The following is a 16,551-nucleotide window of genomic DNA, read 5'->3' on the forward strand; positions in this document are numbered from 1 at the left end:
TTACTGAGCCTCTCTGAACCTTAACTGCCTTATCTGTAAAGTGGGAATCACAACTTTTAAAAGGAGAGATAAAGAGCAGTATTGAGAGGTGCATCTGAAATTTGGCTGACTGAATGAACTGATCCAAAGAATAATGATTATTGGAGTGACTCGTATCAACTCTTAGCTAAGAAATCTATGGACAGATTTCAAGGAGTCCTTCAAAGACTTTCACTAACCTTTGGTTTCCTTTGTAATCTCATGTATTTTACTTTTATGGCTTTAAAACCATTCTGAGAAGGCATCCACAAACTTTACCAGACTATCTAAGGGATGCATGATAAACAAAAAAAGATCAGGAAGATCTAACCTAGAGGGAGTTCCATCCAATGGAATGTTCCTGGGATTTGACCATGTGGTATATACTCTACCACAGAGTAGGTGTTCAATAACTGCTTGTTGAAGGATTATTGGATTCACTTTATAAAACAAAATACTTTACTTCTACCTCATGGTCAGTAAGTCTATGACAAGAATATTCCTTTTTCTTACACACACACACACACACACACACACACATTCATATGCACACACATATACATACTCACAAATGCTGGTAGTCAAACTTTATTGTCACTTACTTGTAGCCCTTGACCATGGACCATCTGTAGTTGTTCTTGGATTTTTCTGAGTTCTTCTTGTTGCCGGTGAATATTTGCCTCGATCATTCGGGTTCGTTGTTCCAGCTGATCTTTTAGGTGCTGCATGGCTCCCAACTGAGCTGAAAACTGAAACATGGGCTAAAGTACCATAAAGAAATAAGATATTTCAGAACTATTCCTTCCCTATGACTCTAGAATAAGTATATCCTCCCTATCTAGTATATATACCAATGAAAACCAGATCTTAGCTGCAAGCATAATTTCATATAAAATATACATTAAAAAATTTTCTATTTGGTTGCTAAAAAATAAGACTAATGCTAACTCATGTTTCTATAATATGTGAAGGTCTACAAATGTTTTACGTAATTATTTCATTTTTTTCTTGGTGCAAATGAAGTCTGTTCACCATTTAGAATGATGGCAACAGAAGAATCCAAACTTAATTTGATAAACTACTACATTATGCTGAGTCGCTGATACCACTAAGGCTTTGCTCTAAGGTAATGTTAATGAGGACCAAATAAAGAACTGTAAAACTTTCTAATCATAACAAAAATAGAATCAGGGAGCTATTTCTTTTGACATAACATTATGGATAGAAACAGTTCCCATTTCTCGCCATTTCTAATTTTGCTGTTTTGTTTCTTTGATAGTTTAGTAAAGAGAATAACACTTTATTTCTTCCCACATTTACCTTCAATGCTTTCTTGTTGAAAGCCAAAGAAAGGCAATAGTACCCATAAAGTCAAAATACATTATATATATATATATATGCATTTTAAGATTTTGTCCTAAGGAACACATTGTACCTAATAGTTACATTTTATATAATTATTAGAGGTGAAAAAAACCTTAGTAGAAAGTCAAGGGACCAGATATCCCTTGTAAAAAATTATTCTCTTCCTTTTTTTAAAGAAAAATTTAAAGAACTAAGGGGATGCATGATATCTGATTGATAAACATTTTATAAAAGAGTAGTTTATTTTTAAACTATGCTTTCATAATTTAAATAATTTCAATTAAATACAAATGAGAAAATGGCAACACCAAAAAGTAAAAGAAAAAAATCAGAGCCAAAATGACATGTTTTAATTATTAATTACAAGTAAGGTTTTAGACTAATCATGTAATTTCTTGTCTCTACACAGAGCAGAACTGAGAAGAAACATGTGACAATAGATAGTTTCCTCAGCTGGAGCTCCCTGCACCAAGAACTTCAACCAAGAAACTTATCTCTGTAGGCTTTAGTGAACCAAAAATTAATATTATCTATGTTGTGTTATATTTCTATTTTTTAAAAACAGACTTGCCAATTACAGTCTAATCTGGCTCATCCCACATGGGACTTTTCAAGCTCTCCTGCATACACCAGCCCTTTCCCCAGAACTTCCTCATGCTAATGAAATTATGTACATTTTATATTGTTTATACAATTTGAATGACGATTGAAAAACAATGAAAAACTTTAAAGGAAAAATATATCACACCATTTTGCCTATCAGGCAAAACTTCCAAATCAGAGAATAACCTTTTTTTTTTTTTTTTTCCCCTGAGGCAATTGGAGTTAAGTGACTTGCCCAGGGTCATACAGCCAGGAAGTGTTAAGTGTCTGAGGCCAAATTTGAACTCAGGTCCTCCTAATTTCAGGGCTGGTGCTCTATCCACTGCACCACCTAGGTGCCCCTGAGGATATTTTATAAGAGATATAAAAAAAAAGAGCTAGAAAACACTTCAGGAACTAGATAATACTTAATAATGCTTTGGATCTAGTCTTGGAGGGGGTTTTTGGGTAGTAGTGGTAGTTGTTTTAATAACTATAAAATCCTCTTAGAAGTTTAATGGGCAAGTCAAATAATTCATGTCCAAACTGGGAATTAGCATTGTATAGAACAGGACTGTCAAAGAACGAATGTCATCTATTCAAAGGGAAAAAGAGAACACAGCCATAGAAAGGTGTTTTGGGGCTCCCTGGTAGCATGGGATCATCATGCTACATCAATTCAGAAGGACAACAGAGCCCATCTAGGGCTCCTTCATTTTTCAGATGCTGATCACAAAGGCAGTGAGAGGGAGAGGTGAGATGTGAACCCAGAATCTCTAACTTCAGAACTAGTGCTCTTTGCATATACCAGAGGCTAGATATATATATATTTGCAGGATTTTTTTAAATGTCCATAAGTAGGAGCAAGAAGTAGGTTTTTACTTAAGAGTTCATCTACAGTCATTAAAGAAAAATGCTCTAAGTGAACTCAATCTAGAATACCCTCTGATTTTAAAAAATGAGTTAATATAAAAAAAGAGTTAATGATTTATAGTTATGCATCAATCTGCCATTTCTTTCTTTAAATTTTGCTTTAAAGTATATTCTCAAACTTATTTTTTAGCCATTATAATTCTAACAGTGAAAAAAACCCCAAATGATTAGATCATATGTATATAGCTCTAAAATTCAAATGATAGTCATATAACTAGAGTCATATATATTTGAACTCAGGTCTTCCCAGCACTCTACCCAAGGGAAATTAAAGGCGAACTACTATCTATTTCCTTTCTCCCTAGAAAAATAGAATGTAAATTATTATTTCTTTTACATGTTAAGCAGATTACCTATTGATTATTCATGGTTCATCACAGAGAAATAGATGTAAAAAACAAGTAGAGTTTTGTCTTTCAACTTCAGAATGTGTCTTGAAAATTCAAGCTATAATCAGAGGTGGTAAATTTCAAATTGGAAATTAGGATCATTCATTCAGACACATAATGAACATTTAGTCTGTGTAAGGCAATGTATATTTTCTTAACTATATCTCTAATCTCAGTAACCTTTCAAACAAAAGCAAGTTATTCAATTGCCTTTTCTACAATGAAGAAAAAAAAAACCTATATTTTTTCCATCTCAAATATGCATATTAAATAAACAAGTTACATAAAGTTTAAATCTCAAAAGTGTAATAATTAAGCTGAACACAATTCATTTACAATAATAAAACAAAACTAAAATTCATTTTCATACCTGTGACATTCCTTGTTGAATATGTAAAGTTGTGGCTTGTGACATCATTGGCTGTGCTAAAGACTGACCAACAGATTGAGAATTTAGGGACTAGGAAAAAACAATAATAACAATATTGGTTTGGGATTTTTTTTTTACATAAACACTTCTACTTGAAATGTACATTCCTTTATTTATTTGTGTCTTTACTAAACTTTTTCTATTCATTAATTTTAAAAAATGTTATTTTCCCAGTTACATGTAAAACATTTGTTTTTAAAATTTTGAGTTCCAGATTCTTCCCCTTCCTCCCCACATCCCATACTGAGAAGACCCATGTGAAGTTGTGCATATTTCCATAAAAGTCATAAACATTCCTTTAAAATGCAAACAAAACTTAGATTTTTAAGAACACTCATCTTTAAACATATTTTCTTACAATAAGTTAACCTATATATTTTTAACTTAAAAATAGTTTTAAGTAATTTTTTAATGGAAAATATTTCACAAAACATTTAGGTCTCCAGGTAAATGTGGATGGTTCCAGCTTTATCTCTTTGGAAAGAATAGTAAATAAGTACCATGGATCTTCTCTATGTGAATGTTTATAAATATATTTTAAAGTAAATTATTCATTCAAGACTTTACCTGACTACTAAATGATGACCTCCTTTGAGCTATTTTTTCATGTCCAGGTAAATGTTGTCTGGGAGGAGTGCTATTATCTGTTGCTATCTTTGTTGGTGTTGCTGGTATTAAAAAGCAAAAATAAATAAATAAATAAAATATATAATATAAATTCATTAGAATTTACAAAAATTTTCCTAACATTCGTTTCAAAATATCTTTCAGTAAAAAAAAATTTTTAATACAAATTCATTTTTGGATACTTAAATATAATTATCCCTTTATATTTCTATTCTTTTAATTGAGCATATAAAATGCTCAATGTAGAAAAACAACTTCATCACGAAAAAGTATTTGCAGATTGGATGAAACCTATAAAGTTGTCTTCTTATGGTCAGAACATTCTAAAACATACATCAAATTTCTAAGGTTACTGGAAGTAAGACAGTTATAAAAATGAACATGTAACAGAACATTTGTTGTCTCTCCTACAAAAGGGAAACAAACTTTTTTTTTAATGAGTAATAAAAAAAAATCAAAACTTTAAATGTATTTAATTGATGACTTAAGCACTCATTCTTTTAAAAACTGAACAATTAACATATGTTGCAGAAATACAAACATTTGTGATTTTAATTAGGGCAGCTGGGCACCACAGTGAGTAAAGCATTGGGCCTGGAGTCAGGAAGCCCCGAGTTCAAATCCAACTCAGATACTTCCTAACTGTGTGATCCTGGGCAAGTCATTTAACTTTGTTTGCCTGAGTTTCCTCATCTATAAAGGAAGGAAATGATAAACCACTCCAGTAACTGTGAGAAGAGAACCTCAAATAAGGTCACAAAGGATTGGACATACTGAACAAACACATTTAAGTTCTATTTAATGCTTCAATACCTTCATATCACAATTTTTAAAACTAAAGACCACTTCATAAATATGCTACTGTGAAAAATAAGATGAAAAGAAAAAGTGGGTTACCATTCTTTAAAGAGAGGCACTTCAGCAGTACTTACAGGAAGGATCTGACACTGCGGTATGAGAGGATTTCCGTGAACTCCTGGATGAAGCAGAAGGAGTTGGGCTGTGATCAAATCTTTCTAATGCTTCTTTGAGACTAACAGTGTTAATACGATTATCAGATCCAGAGTCTTGGCTCTAAAGAGACAAATAATTATTGTCAAAATAAGTACTCTGTTGTGTTTTGTTTCAAAGACAAACACAATTCATTCTGAAATATATATTTTAAAAATTCTGTTACTTTTTCACTCTTATCAGCTAAGGAGATCTTTTACCAAAGCATTCAAAAATAGTAGTTCTCATCTACAAGCAGGGGACAAACACCATTAATACCATTTTATATATCATACAGGTTCATCTAAAAGTCAGTCATTGGACAGAGAATAAATATCATGGGCATGAAGTGAAATCTCAGAATTGCTTTCATTTACACTTCTCTAATTAACAATATTTTGGAGCAATTTTTTATATGGCTATAGAAGTCTGGATTTCTTGCCTTAAGATAACAATTTATATCTTTAGGACATATACCAATTGGGGAATGGCTCTTATTTTAAATGTGATCAGTTCCTTATATATCTTGAAAATAAGATCTTTATCAAAGAAACTCATTACAAAAACATTCCACAGTTCACTGTTTCTCTTCTTAGTTGTATTGGACTTATTTCTACAGAAATTTTTTAGTCTTTTGTAATGAGAATTATCCATCTTATCTTCTCTGATCTTCTCTATCCTTGGTTTGATAATAAACTTATATTGTATCCATCAATCTGATTAAATGATTTTTTTCCCCACACTTCTCTAATTTAGATCACAAATCCAACAACAGTCTTTCGTGGCATGAAATGTAAAGCAAATGAAAAGCAGTATTGGTCTAAACTTAATTTTTCTTATACTATTGTCCAATTTTCCCAGAAGTCTGGGTTAGGGATTGTTTCTCAGCAGCTACTGTCTTTGTGTTTACAAATACAATGGTAGTAGAGACCGATGCTTCTGCATGTGACATACCTATTCTGTGCTACTGATCAATCTCTATTTTTTAACCAATAATAAATTGTTTTGAAAATCTTGTTTTACAGTAAAGACTGAGATTTGGTACTGCTAGGCCCTCTTCATTCTCACTGTTTTTGATTATTTCTGAGATACTTATCTTTCTTGTCACCACATGAATTTCATTATTTTTTGAAATTTTAGTTCCATATTTAGTTTTATTTGATTTGATTCTTGATGGTTTAATTGGTATAACACTGAGTAAGTAAATAAATTGATGTAGTTCTGTCATTTTTATTAAATTGGCCTTTCTTATCCAAGAATAATTAATATTTTCCAATCTAAATAACTGGATTTATTTTCTAATTATTTAGATCTGTATTTTTATAACCCATGATTTGCTGTTGTATTTACAATTTTCATATTATACTGACAGATAAACACCCATATATTTAGTACTGGATTAGTTATTGTATATTCTTTTATTTTTACAATTATTTAAAGTAGAATTTCTGTCTTTTCCCGATAATTTGTATGGATTTATTTTATATCTTGAAAATATGCTTAAGTTCCTTATTGTTTCAGTTAATTTTTAGTTGACAGTTAAATACACCATAATAACACCTAAAAAAGTGAAAATTTTGCTGCTTCTTTACCTATACTTTTCCCACCAATTTTACTTTCTTGAATTTAATACTATGTCAAATAACAGGGGTAATAAAGAACATTCTATGGGAATTTTAATGGGAATATTATAGTTTCTATTATGTGTAATGGAAGCTCTTGATTTTAGATATATGCTATTTATTATTTTAAGGAATAGTTCATATATTCTTATTTTTCTCTAGTGTTTTGAGTATTTGAGTAGTCAGTATTATATTTTGTAAAAAGCTTTTTCTGCATCTAATGATATAATCGTAAATTTTTTATTGATTTTATTATGAACATGATTAATTAAACTTATGACTTCCTAATATTAAGTCAACTCTGCATTGCTGTTACAAATCCAAACTGGTCATAGTATATAAATATATATATATATATATATATAGTACATAAATAGTATAAAATCACTAAAAATGTTGTTTTGCTAATATTTCTTGTATGTCCTTTGCTAATATTTTATTTAAAATTTTTCCATCGATGTTCATTAGGGACATTAAGTCTATAGTTTTTTTTCCTCCTCTTTTAACAAAATGATGAAAAAAGAAAATGGTAAATGTTTAAGGGGCTTGAGGTATAACAAATATGATGATGAATTGGTTGGTGCACCTGTGGCTGGGTACAAAAATTCTGAAAAGAAATTTGGAATTATTAACAAAAAGTTAATGAATAGTGTATGTCCAATATCCAAGACTACTCTAAAGGACTTATGATGCAAAATGCTATCCATATCCAAAGAAAGAAGTGATTTTTTTTTGTTTTTGTCTTTGTTTTTTTGGGGAGGAAGGGAGAACAGAAGATCTACATTTTCTTTTGCAACATTAATGGAAATATTTTGCATTACTTCACATGGGCCTTCTTAACTGGGGGATGGGGTGGGTGTGGGTGGAGTAGAAAGGAAAGAATCTGGAACTCAAAGTTTTAAAAACAAATGGAGAAAAATTGTTTTACATATAACCGGGGAAAATAAAAATATGAAAAAAATACCGTATGCCTTCTAATTTAGCTATAACATTGCTAGGCCTAAAAAGTCCTACATGTACAACATATTTTATGGTGGCAAAAAACTGGGAACTAAAGGAATAAATGAGAAATGACTGATTAAATTGTGGTTATGAATGCAGCAGAATACTAAATGAAATATTCTAAGAAATCAGAAAATGTATAATTTCAAAGAAGAAAAACATATATAGACGTATTCAGAAACCAGAAGAACAATTTACACTATAACATCAATATTATAAAAATAAAAAATTCTGAAAACCTCTATAAACTGATAATTAAATGATGAAGAACAAATGAAGGAAAACAATTTATACAGTAATACCACTATAAAGACAAACAATTTTGAAAGTTGTAAGAACTACAATCAATACTATATCAAACAATAATATCTTGACTATCCAAGACTCCAATGGAGGACGATGAAACATACTATCTGCCACCTGATTGAGATTTAAGGTACAGAATGAGACATTTGTACTTCTGTATACAACCAATGACAAAATTTCCTTTGCTTTGCTATATATATTTGTTATAAAGAATTTTTCTTTTTCCTAAAAGGAGAAAATAGATATCTTGAATCTAATTTCTTTTCCAGAATTCTATGTACTTTTCCTTTTTTATTACTAATGATAGCTTTTTATTTTCAAAATATATGCAAAGACAGCTTTCAACACTCACCCCCTGTGTAAAACCTTTTGCTCCAAATTTTTTTCCTTCCTTTTTCCTCCTCCCCCAGAAAGCAAATTATGCAAGATAGGTTAAACATGTACAATTCTTCCAAACATATTTCCACAATTATCATATTGCATATCATGCGGCACAAGAAAAATTGGATCAAAAGGGACAAAGAAAATGAAAAAGGAAAAAAAAAGCAAGCAAACAACAACAAAAAAGATGAAAATACTATGTTATGATCTACATTTAAGTCCTATAGTTCTCTTTCTGGATGCAGCAGCTTTCTCCATCACAAATCTATTGGGATTGGCCTGAATCACTTCAATAAAATTTCAAATAAAGTAATAGCAATAATATCAAATGAAATTAAGTTTTCTATGTTTTATTATATTATGAAACTGCAGACTGGAGCTATACAAGTGTCCAAAATCAATTTATTCAAGTTTACTTTCACTTTTATATAGTAGTGGTATCACTTTGGTTATCACATAAACTATGATGGTGCTGTCTCAAACATTTGTGGAAATCACTTAACCAACCTCACTAGGCCTCAGTTTGCTGATACGTGTTGGGAGGGAGGAGAGTTGATCAGAATGCTTTCCTGACAGCCCAATAGATAATCACAGGAAGCATTGGGAAGATAATAGATATGAAGTGGTCAGTTCTTAAATGAAGTGAAAATAAGTGTTTATACTTCTTAACTCCTTCCATAATTCCTTTACTGAAAACATTTAGTAAAGCTTGATATAATTAGAAGGAAACTATTTGATGGCTGACCAAAAGGTTGTTGACTTTAGGTAATCCTTCTAAAAAGAAGTAGGACATATATTCTAAATGAAGAGTCCAGGAAGGAGATAGCCTTAGTGAGAGCAGAGAGGAGAGGCAATTATAGACTATTGGAGGACTGGCATATCAGAAATCAAACTTTGGATCAGGGCAAGTAGAGACTACATAGTCCAGCTGAATGACCTGCCCAGGAGAGATAATAAGAGCAGAATGGACACCATGAGTTATCTTGGACGCTAACGTTCCCCAAGTCTGTGCTTCTCTATTAGTGTCATCTATGTATGTGCCCTCTCTTCCCACTGATGCCATGTATAATCATGAAAAGTCTTCAGATTTCTGAAGGGAATGTTTTGTCACAATTATTTTTACAATCCCATCTCAGCAAAATATCTATTAAGGTTAAGCATGTTGGTGGAGGGTTTTAAGCTATGGTTCTAAGAATGATGAAACAGTGCCTTGAGCTTGACTTGAGAGGTGTCTCCATAAATAGCATAAAGGTGCTGGATTAGATTTCTTCCAGCTCCAAATTTAGGATTCTATTATCTGAAAAACTGTTAGAAATTAACTCATTTGTGACTACTAAATTCTTTACTTTATCCTATTAAGCTTTTGTAAACGTAAATTAATAGGGAAGAGGATGATAAAAATCACCCCTCTTATACACAAAAAAGCCAGTTTCCAATCATCAATAATGGAAAGGGATAAGCATCATCATCAGAGGGAATACAGATAGCATGGAAAAATGAAGCTGGAAAGGACAGAAGGCAGTCAGCGAAAGAAATCTTTCTCAGACATCAAAGATATTCCTCACATCTGGAGAAAATAATTTCCATATCAAGTCAACATCTTCTCTAAGAAAGAAGTGACATGGAAAGATAAAAGGACATTCTCACATTAAAAGGATATTCTTTTTAGGTAATTTTCCTAAGACATAAATGTGTTGGAATCCTTACAAAGTGCTAATTTAGCATGATTGATCTGCTCCTACGAGGAGATGTTACGGGCCAGAAGAAACAAGGTACTAAGTAGAACTGATCAAAACAACGCTTGTGTTCACATCTTTAGAGAGCTCATATAAGCAAGAAGCTCTTAGGGCCAGAGAGCACTCTGGGAGGAAACCCACAATCCCACTCTTGGAGAAGGAGCATAAATAGAGCCTCAGGGAGCCAGTCAAATGAGTTACTTCGGAATATTGCTAGGGGTTGGAGAAGAGCACTCTGGGAGGAAGCCCATAAGCCCTCTCTCGGAGGTAAGAGAGATTCATTCCATTTTCCACCTGGCTGGCTGGAGGCTGAAGGACAAACCTTTGGATTTGGAGACATTCGGAGGGAGCTCTTGGAACCAATCAGAGAGATAGGCCTCTAAGCTAACCGGGCTATTTTGGAGGAAGCAATAAAAGATCTGAACTTTTATCACCTGGCTGTATTTGGGTGATTATTACTTTTAACTGAAACTAAGGCTGCCTCCAGAAATACTCCCCAAGAAACCTGCTCCCAGAGAGAACCATTATATTTTAAAGAAGAAAAACACCACATAAATGTTTTCATCAAACACTCTGGATCCCCTGCCCTGAAGTAAGGGAAGAGGTGAAAGGGAAGGGAAGCCCCATGTTAAGCACTTTTCACAACTACCTCATTTGATTCTCTTCAAGGTAGCTGCTGTTAGCAACTCCATTTTACAGTTGAGGAAAGTGGGGCAAATAAAGATTAAGTGACCTGAGCAGAGCCACAGAATAAGTGTATAAGATAATTAATAATAATATTATCTTATACTCCTGACCTCCTTCACATTTTCCACCAAACTTCAATAAGCTGTAGATAACAAGAGTTCTGCCATTCTGAATCTCTTCCTCTGAGTTAAGATTTAATCATTTCAATCTGCTCACAACAAACCATTTTCATTTTATAAATGAAGTTTGAGGAACATAAAAGTCAAATAATTTTAATTTAAAATGCTATTTCTTAAGTTATTATAATGAATGAAAATACATCTATTTGTTAGAAATGTTAAGAAACCTACTTTATCAGCTGCTATCTCAGGAAGGGACTCCTTAATGCCAAGCTCACGTCGCCTTTCAGCCCTAACTTCTGCATAACTGAAAAGGGAGACAAACACATAAGAACACATAATACTGTCACTCTAAACACTTAAAACATTTGCTTTTGATCTTTGCTTAGTCACTTGTGAATTACTTCTACAGTCTTTTCTTTGTGAAACATACATCAAAACTACACCTACAGTTTTTATTCCCTTTTCAAATACTTCTCTTAGATAACCCCAAATTTATACATATTGCTGAAAACTAGTATTAAAATATAAAATTAATAATAACTAATTAATTAGTAAGTAAATGAAGAGAAAGTTAATATTGAAAATCCCCAGTTTTACTTCTAAAAGTAAATCTAGTTGAATTCTGTATATACATTAATGTTGTACTTTCTGCCATAAGTTACAAAATGTTATGATTATACTTTTAAGATAATTTCCATTACTTCTCTTGCTAATATTGATTTTTTAAAATGGTGATTTAAAAACCATAAACACATTTATTTCCTTTTAATTAATAATGTCACTAAATTTATTAACTATCATCTAAGACTCTCTAAAGGAACTATTTATTACCTTACTACTGTGTGCGTACAAACAATAAACTCTGGCCTTGAATTCCACTGATGATAAGTGATATAGTAATGAGTTTGAAGCCAAATCCACTGTTGCCCTTTTGTCAGGAATCTATAATAACAGGACTTGCCTTTCCCATATTGCATTACTAGAGGAGAAAAAAAATTTTATTCTTGATTTATATCTTTAATTATTAGGAATGATTTTCATACAAAAGGTTATACTTTCTCAAAGAATCTAGGAAGACTTGATTTCCACAAACTCTGCCATCTACAGTGATTCAGTCAAAAACAAACACTCTCTAGAAGTAATTTCATGATTCAAGCAATTAATGTACTTTTCAAAACAGTTAATCTGTTATTTAACTCAAAATTATATAACACAACACACACACACACACACACACACACACACACACACACACACACACACACCCCTCATGTATGTGCATATAAACACACAGTCAAGAGAGGTCTAGTCTTGTCTATTGTTTTATTTGTAATAAATAACTGATTTCAAATCAATCAAGCAAATACATTGTAGACTTCTGCTAATCAAACTAAACTGCACTCAAAATTTTCTTTGAGTTTTGGCATAGTTATTTAACCTGCTTTATTTAGAGGGCTTTACTCAATCAGTACAGGAAAACAAAGACTTAAATATCAAATTTAGCTTTAAAGTAGATTACTTTTTAAGATAAACCAATAATGATTTTTTTTAAAATCAGAAGCAAAAAAAGAAATATATTTTGGTGGAGTCTCTCAATACAAAGTTTATGTATTTGCAAACTTCAATTTCATGAAATAGTATTTTACTCAGTAAATAAATAGCAATCAGCCTTACAAACCATTCAATTTCCAAAAGAATGTTCATCCTAAGGGTATGACTTGCTCATTATATAATATTTGTGATATGCTATTTAACATTAAAGTAACAGAAAATTAACACTATTATTTATGGCCCCTTCTCTACCAACCTCAATGCAAATATAAATATGCAGTGAAATTCCCCATTTCTTTTTACTCATATACTAAAAATTATCATATCCTAATAACTTCCTCTTATCCTCTATTATGAAGATTTCAATATTTGAGAAAACAGTTATGAATACAGTGAAATAGTAACATTTACTTACAGTGTTCATGGCATTTTGCCAAATTTTCTAAGTCATCCACATGATAATAATCATACCCTGATGTCCCCAGAACTTCAAATGGCAAATATCCTATTATGGGAGGAGCCCTAGATTAAACATTAAAAGAAAAATAATAAAAAGGCAGTTACCTTATTGTGATGAAGTCACACAACTAGTAAAATCTTTTAGTAGATAAATTTTGGAAAATGCATAAAAATTCCAAAGCCAATTCTGATTAGCTTGGAAAAATATAATGTCTGTTTCCCTAAATTTTTTCTTAGGTCCTACCTGTGATCTAGGAAGAGAAATTTCCATTCTAAACTATGTCTGGATGTGAACTCTTCATTGGGCTCTTCAACAGTGCACATTTCCTATAAATAAGCCAAAAAAAAAAAAAGTCTTAAAATGGATCATAATTTAGAAATATTTTTCTGAATAATTCAGAATGATCTATATTGTTATAAAAACCTTAGCTGGCAATGAATGATAAATGAACATTTCAAAAAGTTTTAGGGCAAGGTAAGCCTGGCAGACAGAGAGGGTTACAGCATGTTTCCAATGCTTACTGGGATATGAGATATGGAGTAAAAGACCTCATCAGAGGCATGTATTGCGAACAAGAGATAGCAAATGGAATGGTCCAGTGTTATCTCTTAGAGATTAAAGGAACCAGATGCAAATGAGCATTTGGTGGAACTTCCATGGAGGACTAACTTTATGATGTAGAAAAGTACATGTGAGAGGTCAGTTCAATTTTGTAGCATTTGGAGAAGCGGCACAGAATAAGTTATGAGATCTAAGTAAGAAAGGCTATTAAATATCTGTACTATTAAGCACTAAAGTCCTTTATCCATTTACAGGATTTCAGGTTAGGAAAGAGAGTAAGGACAAACCCCAGAAGCCCATGGTCATTACTGCCCCCAAGCCATGGGAAAAGAGAATGCATGGAGGGGTCTTCTGGCAACCCAACTGCTACCAAAGTGCTTTTGGGCAATGATGGCAAACTTATAGTTGTGATTCTGACAGATACTGATCAACCTCTATCACAACATTTTGAGGGACAGAGAAAAGTCAAGGGCTAGATTTGAAAGGCTGAGATACCCATTGTAAGAATGAGCAATAGGAAAAGGAAAGAAAATGTCCTTTTACTGGTAGATCAAGCTACTTGTTTCTGAAGGAAACACTTGGACTCATTGACTGTTCAATGAATCTTTATCATATTTCAGGTGGAATAATCAACTGTTGATCATCCATATTAGGACATTCTATTGTGAATGTCTCAAAGAAGATCATGTAAATTTAGGTTTGAAAGGATCGTAAAAGTCACCTAAACTACCCCTTCCACTTTTTACGTGAGAAAACTGAGGTCTGAAAAGTTTTGATCTGAGTTATCCCCATTCACCCAGGCACTATATTCATAACTCTTAAATCTTAAATTTCTTCTAGTATATGTTTAATTCATCTTCTTCTCATCTTTAGTTTCTTTAAGTTTCTATAAATGCAAGTTCAATTTATTAATAAAATAAGAATAATTCACTAATAAAACTAGAGTAAATTTATAGCAAATAAGGTAATGATGGCATTTTAAAGTAAAATTAATAATTTAAAAATCAGCTATTTAAGATTATTATCTAGACCCTTACTTTTCTTCACCATGATTAAGAACTAACTATGCTGTTGTACAAGTAGGATAGTATTCAAAAAATGCAGAAACCAGTAAACAAATAACAATATGCACTTAAAGTGTACATACTGCTCACTACAATAAATCTAAAGCAATATTTTTGATATAGTAAAAGGAGAACTAAAGATGGAATCTCCCCAATAGCCCATATATAGCTTTGGATCCAAGGGCTCATTACTTAAGTGCTGAGCCTGAGCCTCCTCAGCTGTGAAATGGGATAGTATTTGTATTAACTACTTCACAAGACTATTGTAAGGATAAAATTTTATGAGCATTAAAATACCACATAAATACAAATTATCATAACTATAAAAATTATGGAATTGATTGATAACAAGATTTAAACAACTGTTTGCAAAACGCTATAATTGATTGTACATGCTCAACAGTTCATAAGTTCAAGACTTCAATGTATTTCAGTTTTTATTATTCTAGAAATAGGAAAGAATGCAGATAGTTCAAATGACAGGCTGAAATAATATCCTATTTGGGAAGCAAAATTCTAAACATACCTTAATGAACTGAGGTGTAGCTAACCTAACAGTAGCTACAAAACAAATTCTGTCTTCATAGGAAGGCCTATGGGATCGCTGTATGGTTCCTTCAAAACCATTGTGTGATGAACTGGATACTGAATGAATGACAAAGAAAAAAATATCAGCAGTTATATCATCTATTTTAAACTTCTATTCTTTTGGTCAATGCCATTCAATTAACCATTAAACATTAGCCAATTGCTGTGAAAGGAGTGGAAGGTGCTAAAGGAGATAAGAAGTTTCTATGTCCTGGCTCCTCTCCTCACAGAGCTCGCAGCTTTTTACAGGAATAAGAATATACAGATAACTGAACCATAACTACTTCAACATGACATAAAACATCTCACTAGCAGAGATCTGATCAGGAAAAGGTCATTACCAGATAGAACAAGGGAAGGGTTTATGGAGGAGAGGGGAATGTGAATTGAATTTTAAAGAAAGGATTTCACCAAGGAAAGAGACAAACATTCCAGGCTTACAGTTGAGCCTAAGCAAGACAACAGAGATGCAAGAATATGGGGTAAGGCATACTAGTCCAATTTACCTAGAACATTGGTCAGAGAGGTTTACTATGAGGTAAAGATAGAAAAGTAGAGTGACACTTCCTTGTGGAGGGTCTTGAATGGTTGGCAAAAGAAGCTAAACTTTATTTTGTAAGCAAAAGGGAGATACTGAGAATTTTTGAGCAAGAATGCTATATATAACTGTATAAGAAAGATAGGACGTTATATGAAGAATAGGTTGAAATAGAGAGCATACTGGTGGGGGAGAAAAATCTATGAGGAGACAGTTTCAATACTGAGACAAATAATAATGCTGTAGACCTATGTCCTAGGGTGGTCTGAAACAAAAGTCTCAAAAACTGGAGTTTGATGTCCTTGTAAGAAACAATAAATTCATGAAGACAAAGAGGGTGAGGGGGAAAATAAGTAATTTGACTATGGTATTACTGGTACACTGAAATGGATATATGCTATAAGCAGAAGGAGACACAAGTCAGTGGAGGGAAAAATTAGAGAATCTTTTGAAAGTAGCTGAAGCATAAGAATCTATGAAACTGGCAAGCAAAGATGCTGGAGACAGAGAGAAGCAGCAGAGTGGCTAAGAAGAGAAGCCAGGAGAAAAGGCTATGTCTGAATCTATGGGAGAGGACACATAGAAGAAAGATACAGTCA

At 32.3% G+C, this 16,551-nt stretch overlaps 1 protein-coding gene across 2 annotated transcripts in view; it reads right to left on the minus strand.

The window, feature by feature from the left end:
• CLOCK (clock circadian regulator) overlaps nucleotides 1-16,551 on the minus strand; it is a 109,011-nt gene that overhangs the window by 15,918 nt on the left and 76,542 nt on the right. Inside the window, exons 10-18 of one of the 2 annotated variants that reach the window (XM_051965973.1) lie at nucleotides 15,353-15,471; nucleotides 13,445-13,527; nucleotides 13,157-13,263; nucleotides 12,022-12,169; nucleotides 11,419-11,494; nucleotides 5,277-5,418; nucleotides 4,285-4,385; nucleotides 3,658-3,747; nucleotides 621-767 (exon numbers count right to left, since the gene is read on the minus strand). In XM_051965973.1, the coding sequence (XP_051821933.1) occupies nucleotides 621-767; nucleotides 3,658-3,747; nucleotides 4,285-4,385; nucleotides 5,277-5,418; nucleotides 11,419-11,494; nucleotides 12,022-12,169; nucleotides 13,157-13,263; nucleotides 13,445-13,527; nucleotides 15,353-15,471 (1,013 nt within the window). Of the gene's footprint in view, nucleotides 1-620; nucleotides 780-3,657; nucleotides 3,748-4,284; nucleotides 4,386-5,276; nucleotides 5,419-11,418; nucleotides 11,495-12,021; nucleotides 12,170-13,156; nucleotides 13,264-13,444; nucleotides 13,528-15,352; nucleotides 15,472-16,551 lie in introns of both variants that reach the window. The other variant, XM_051965972.1, reaches the window with a different exon arrangement.

This window comes from Antechinus flavipes, chromosome 6 (genome assembly GCF_016432865.1).
Source record: "Antechinus flavipes isolate AdamAnt ecotype Samford, QLD, Australia chromosome 6, AdamAnt_v2, whole genome shotgun sequence".
In the NCBI taxonomy this organism is placed as follows: Eukaryota; Metazoa; Chordata; class Mammalia; order Dasyuromorphia; family Dasyuridae; genus Antechinus; species Antechinus flavipes.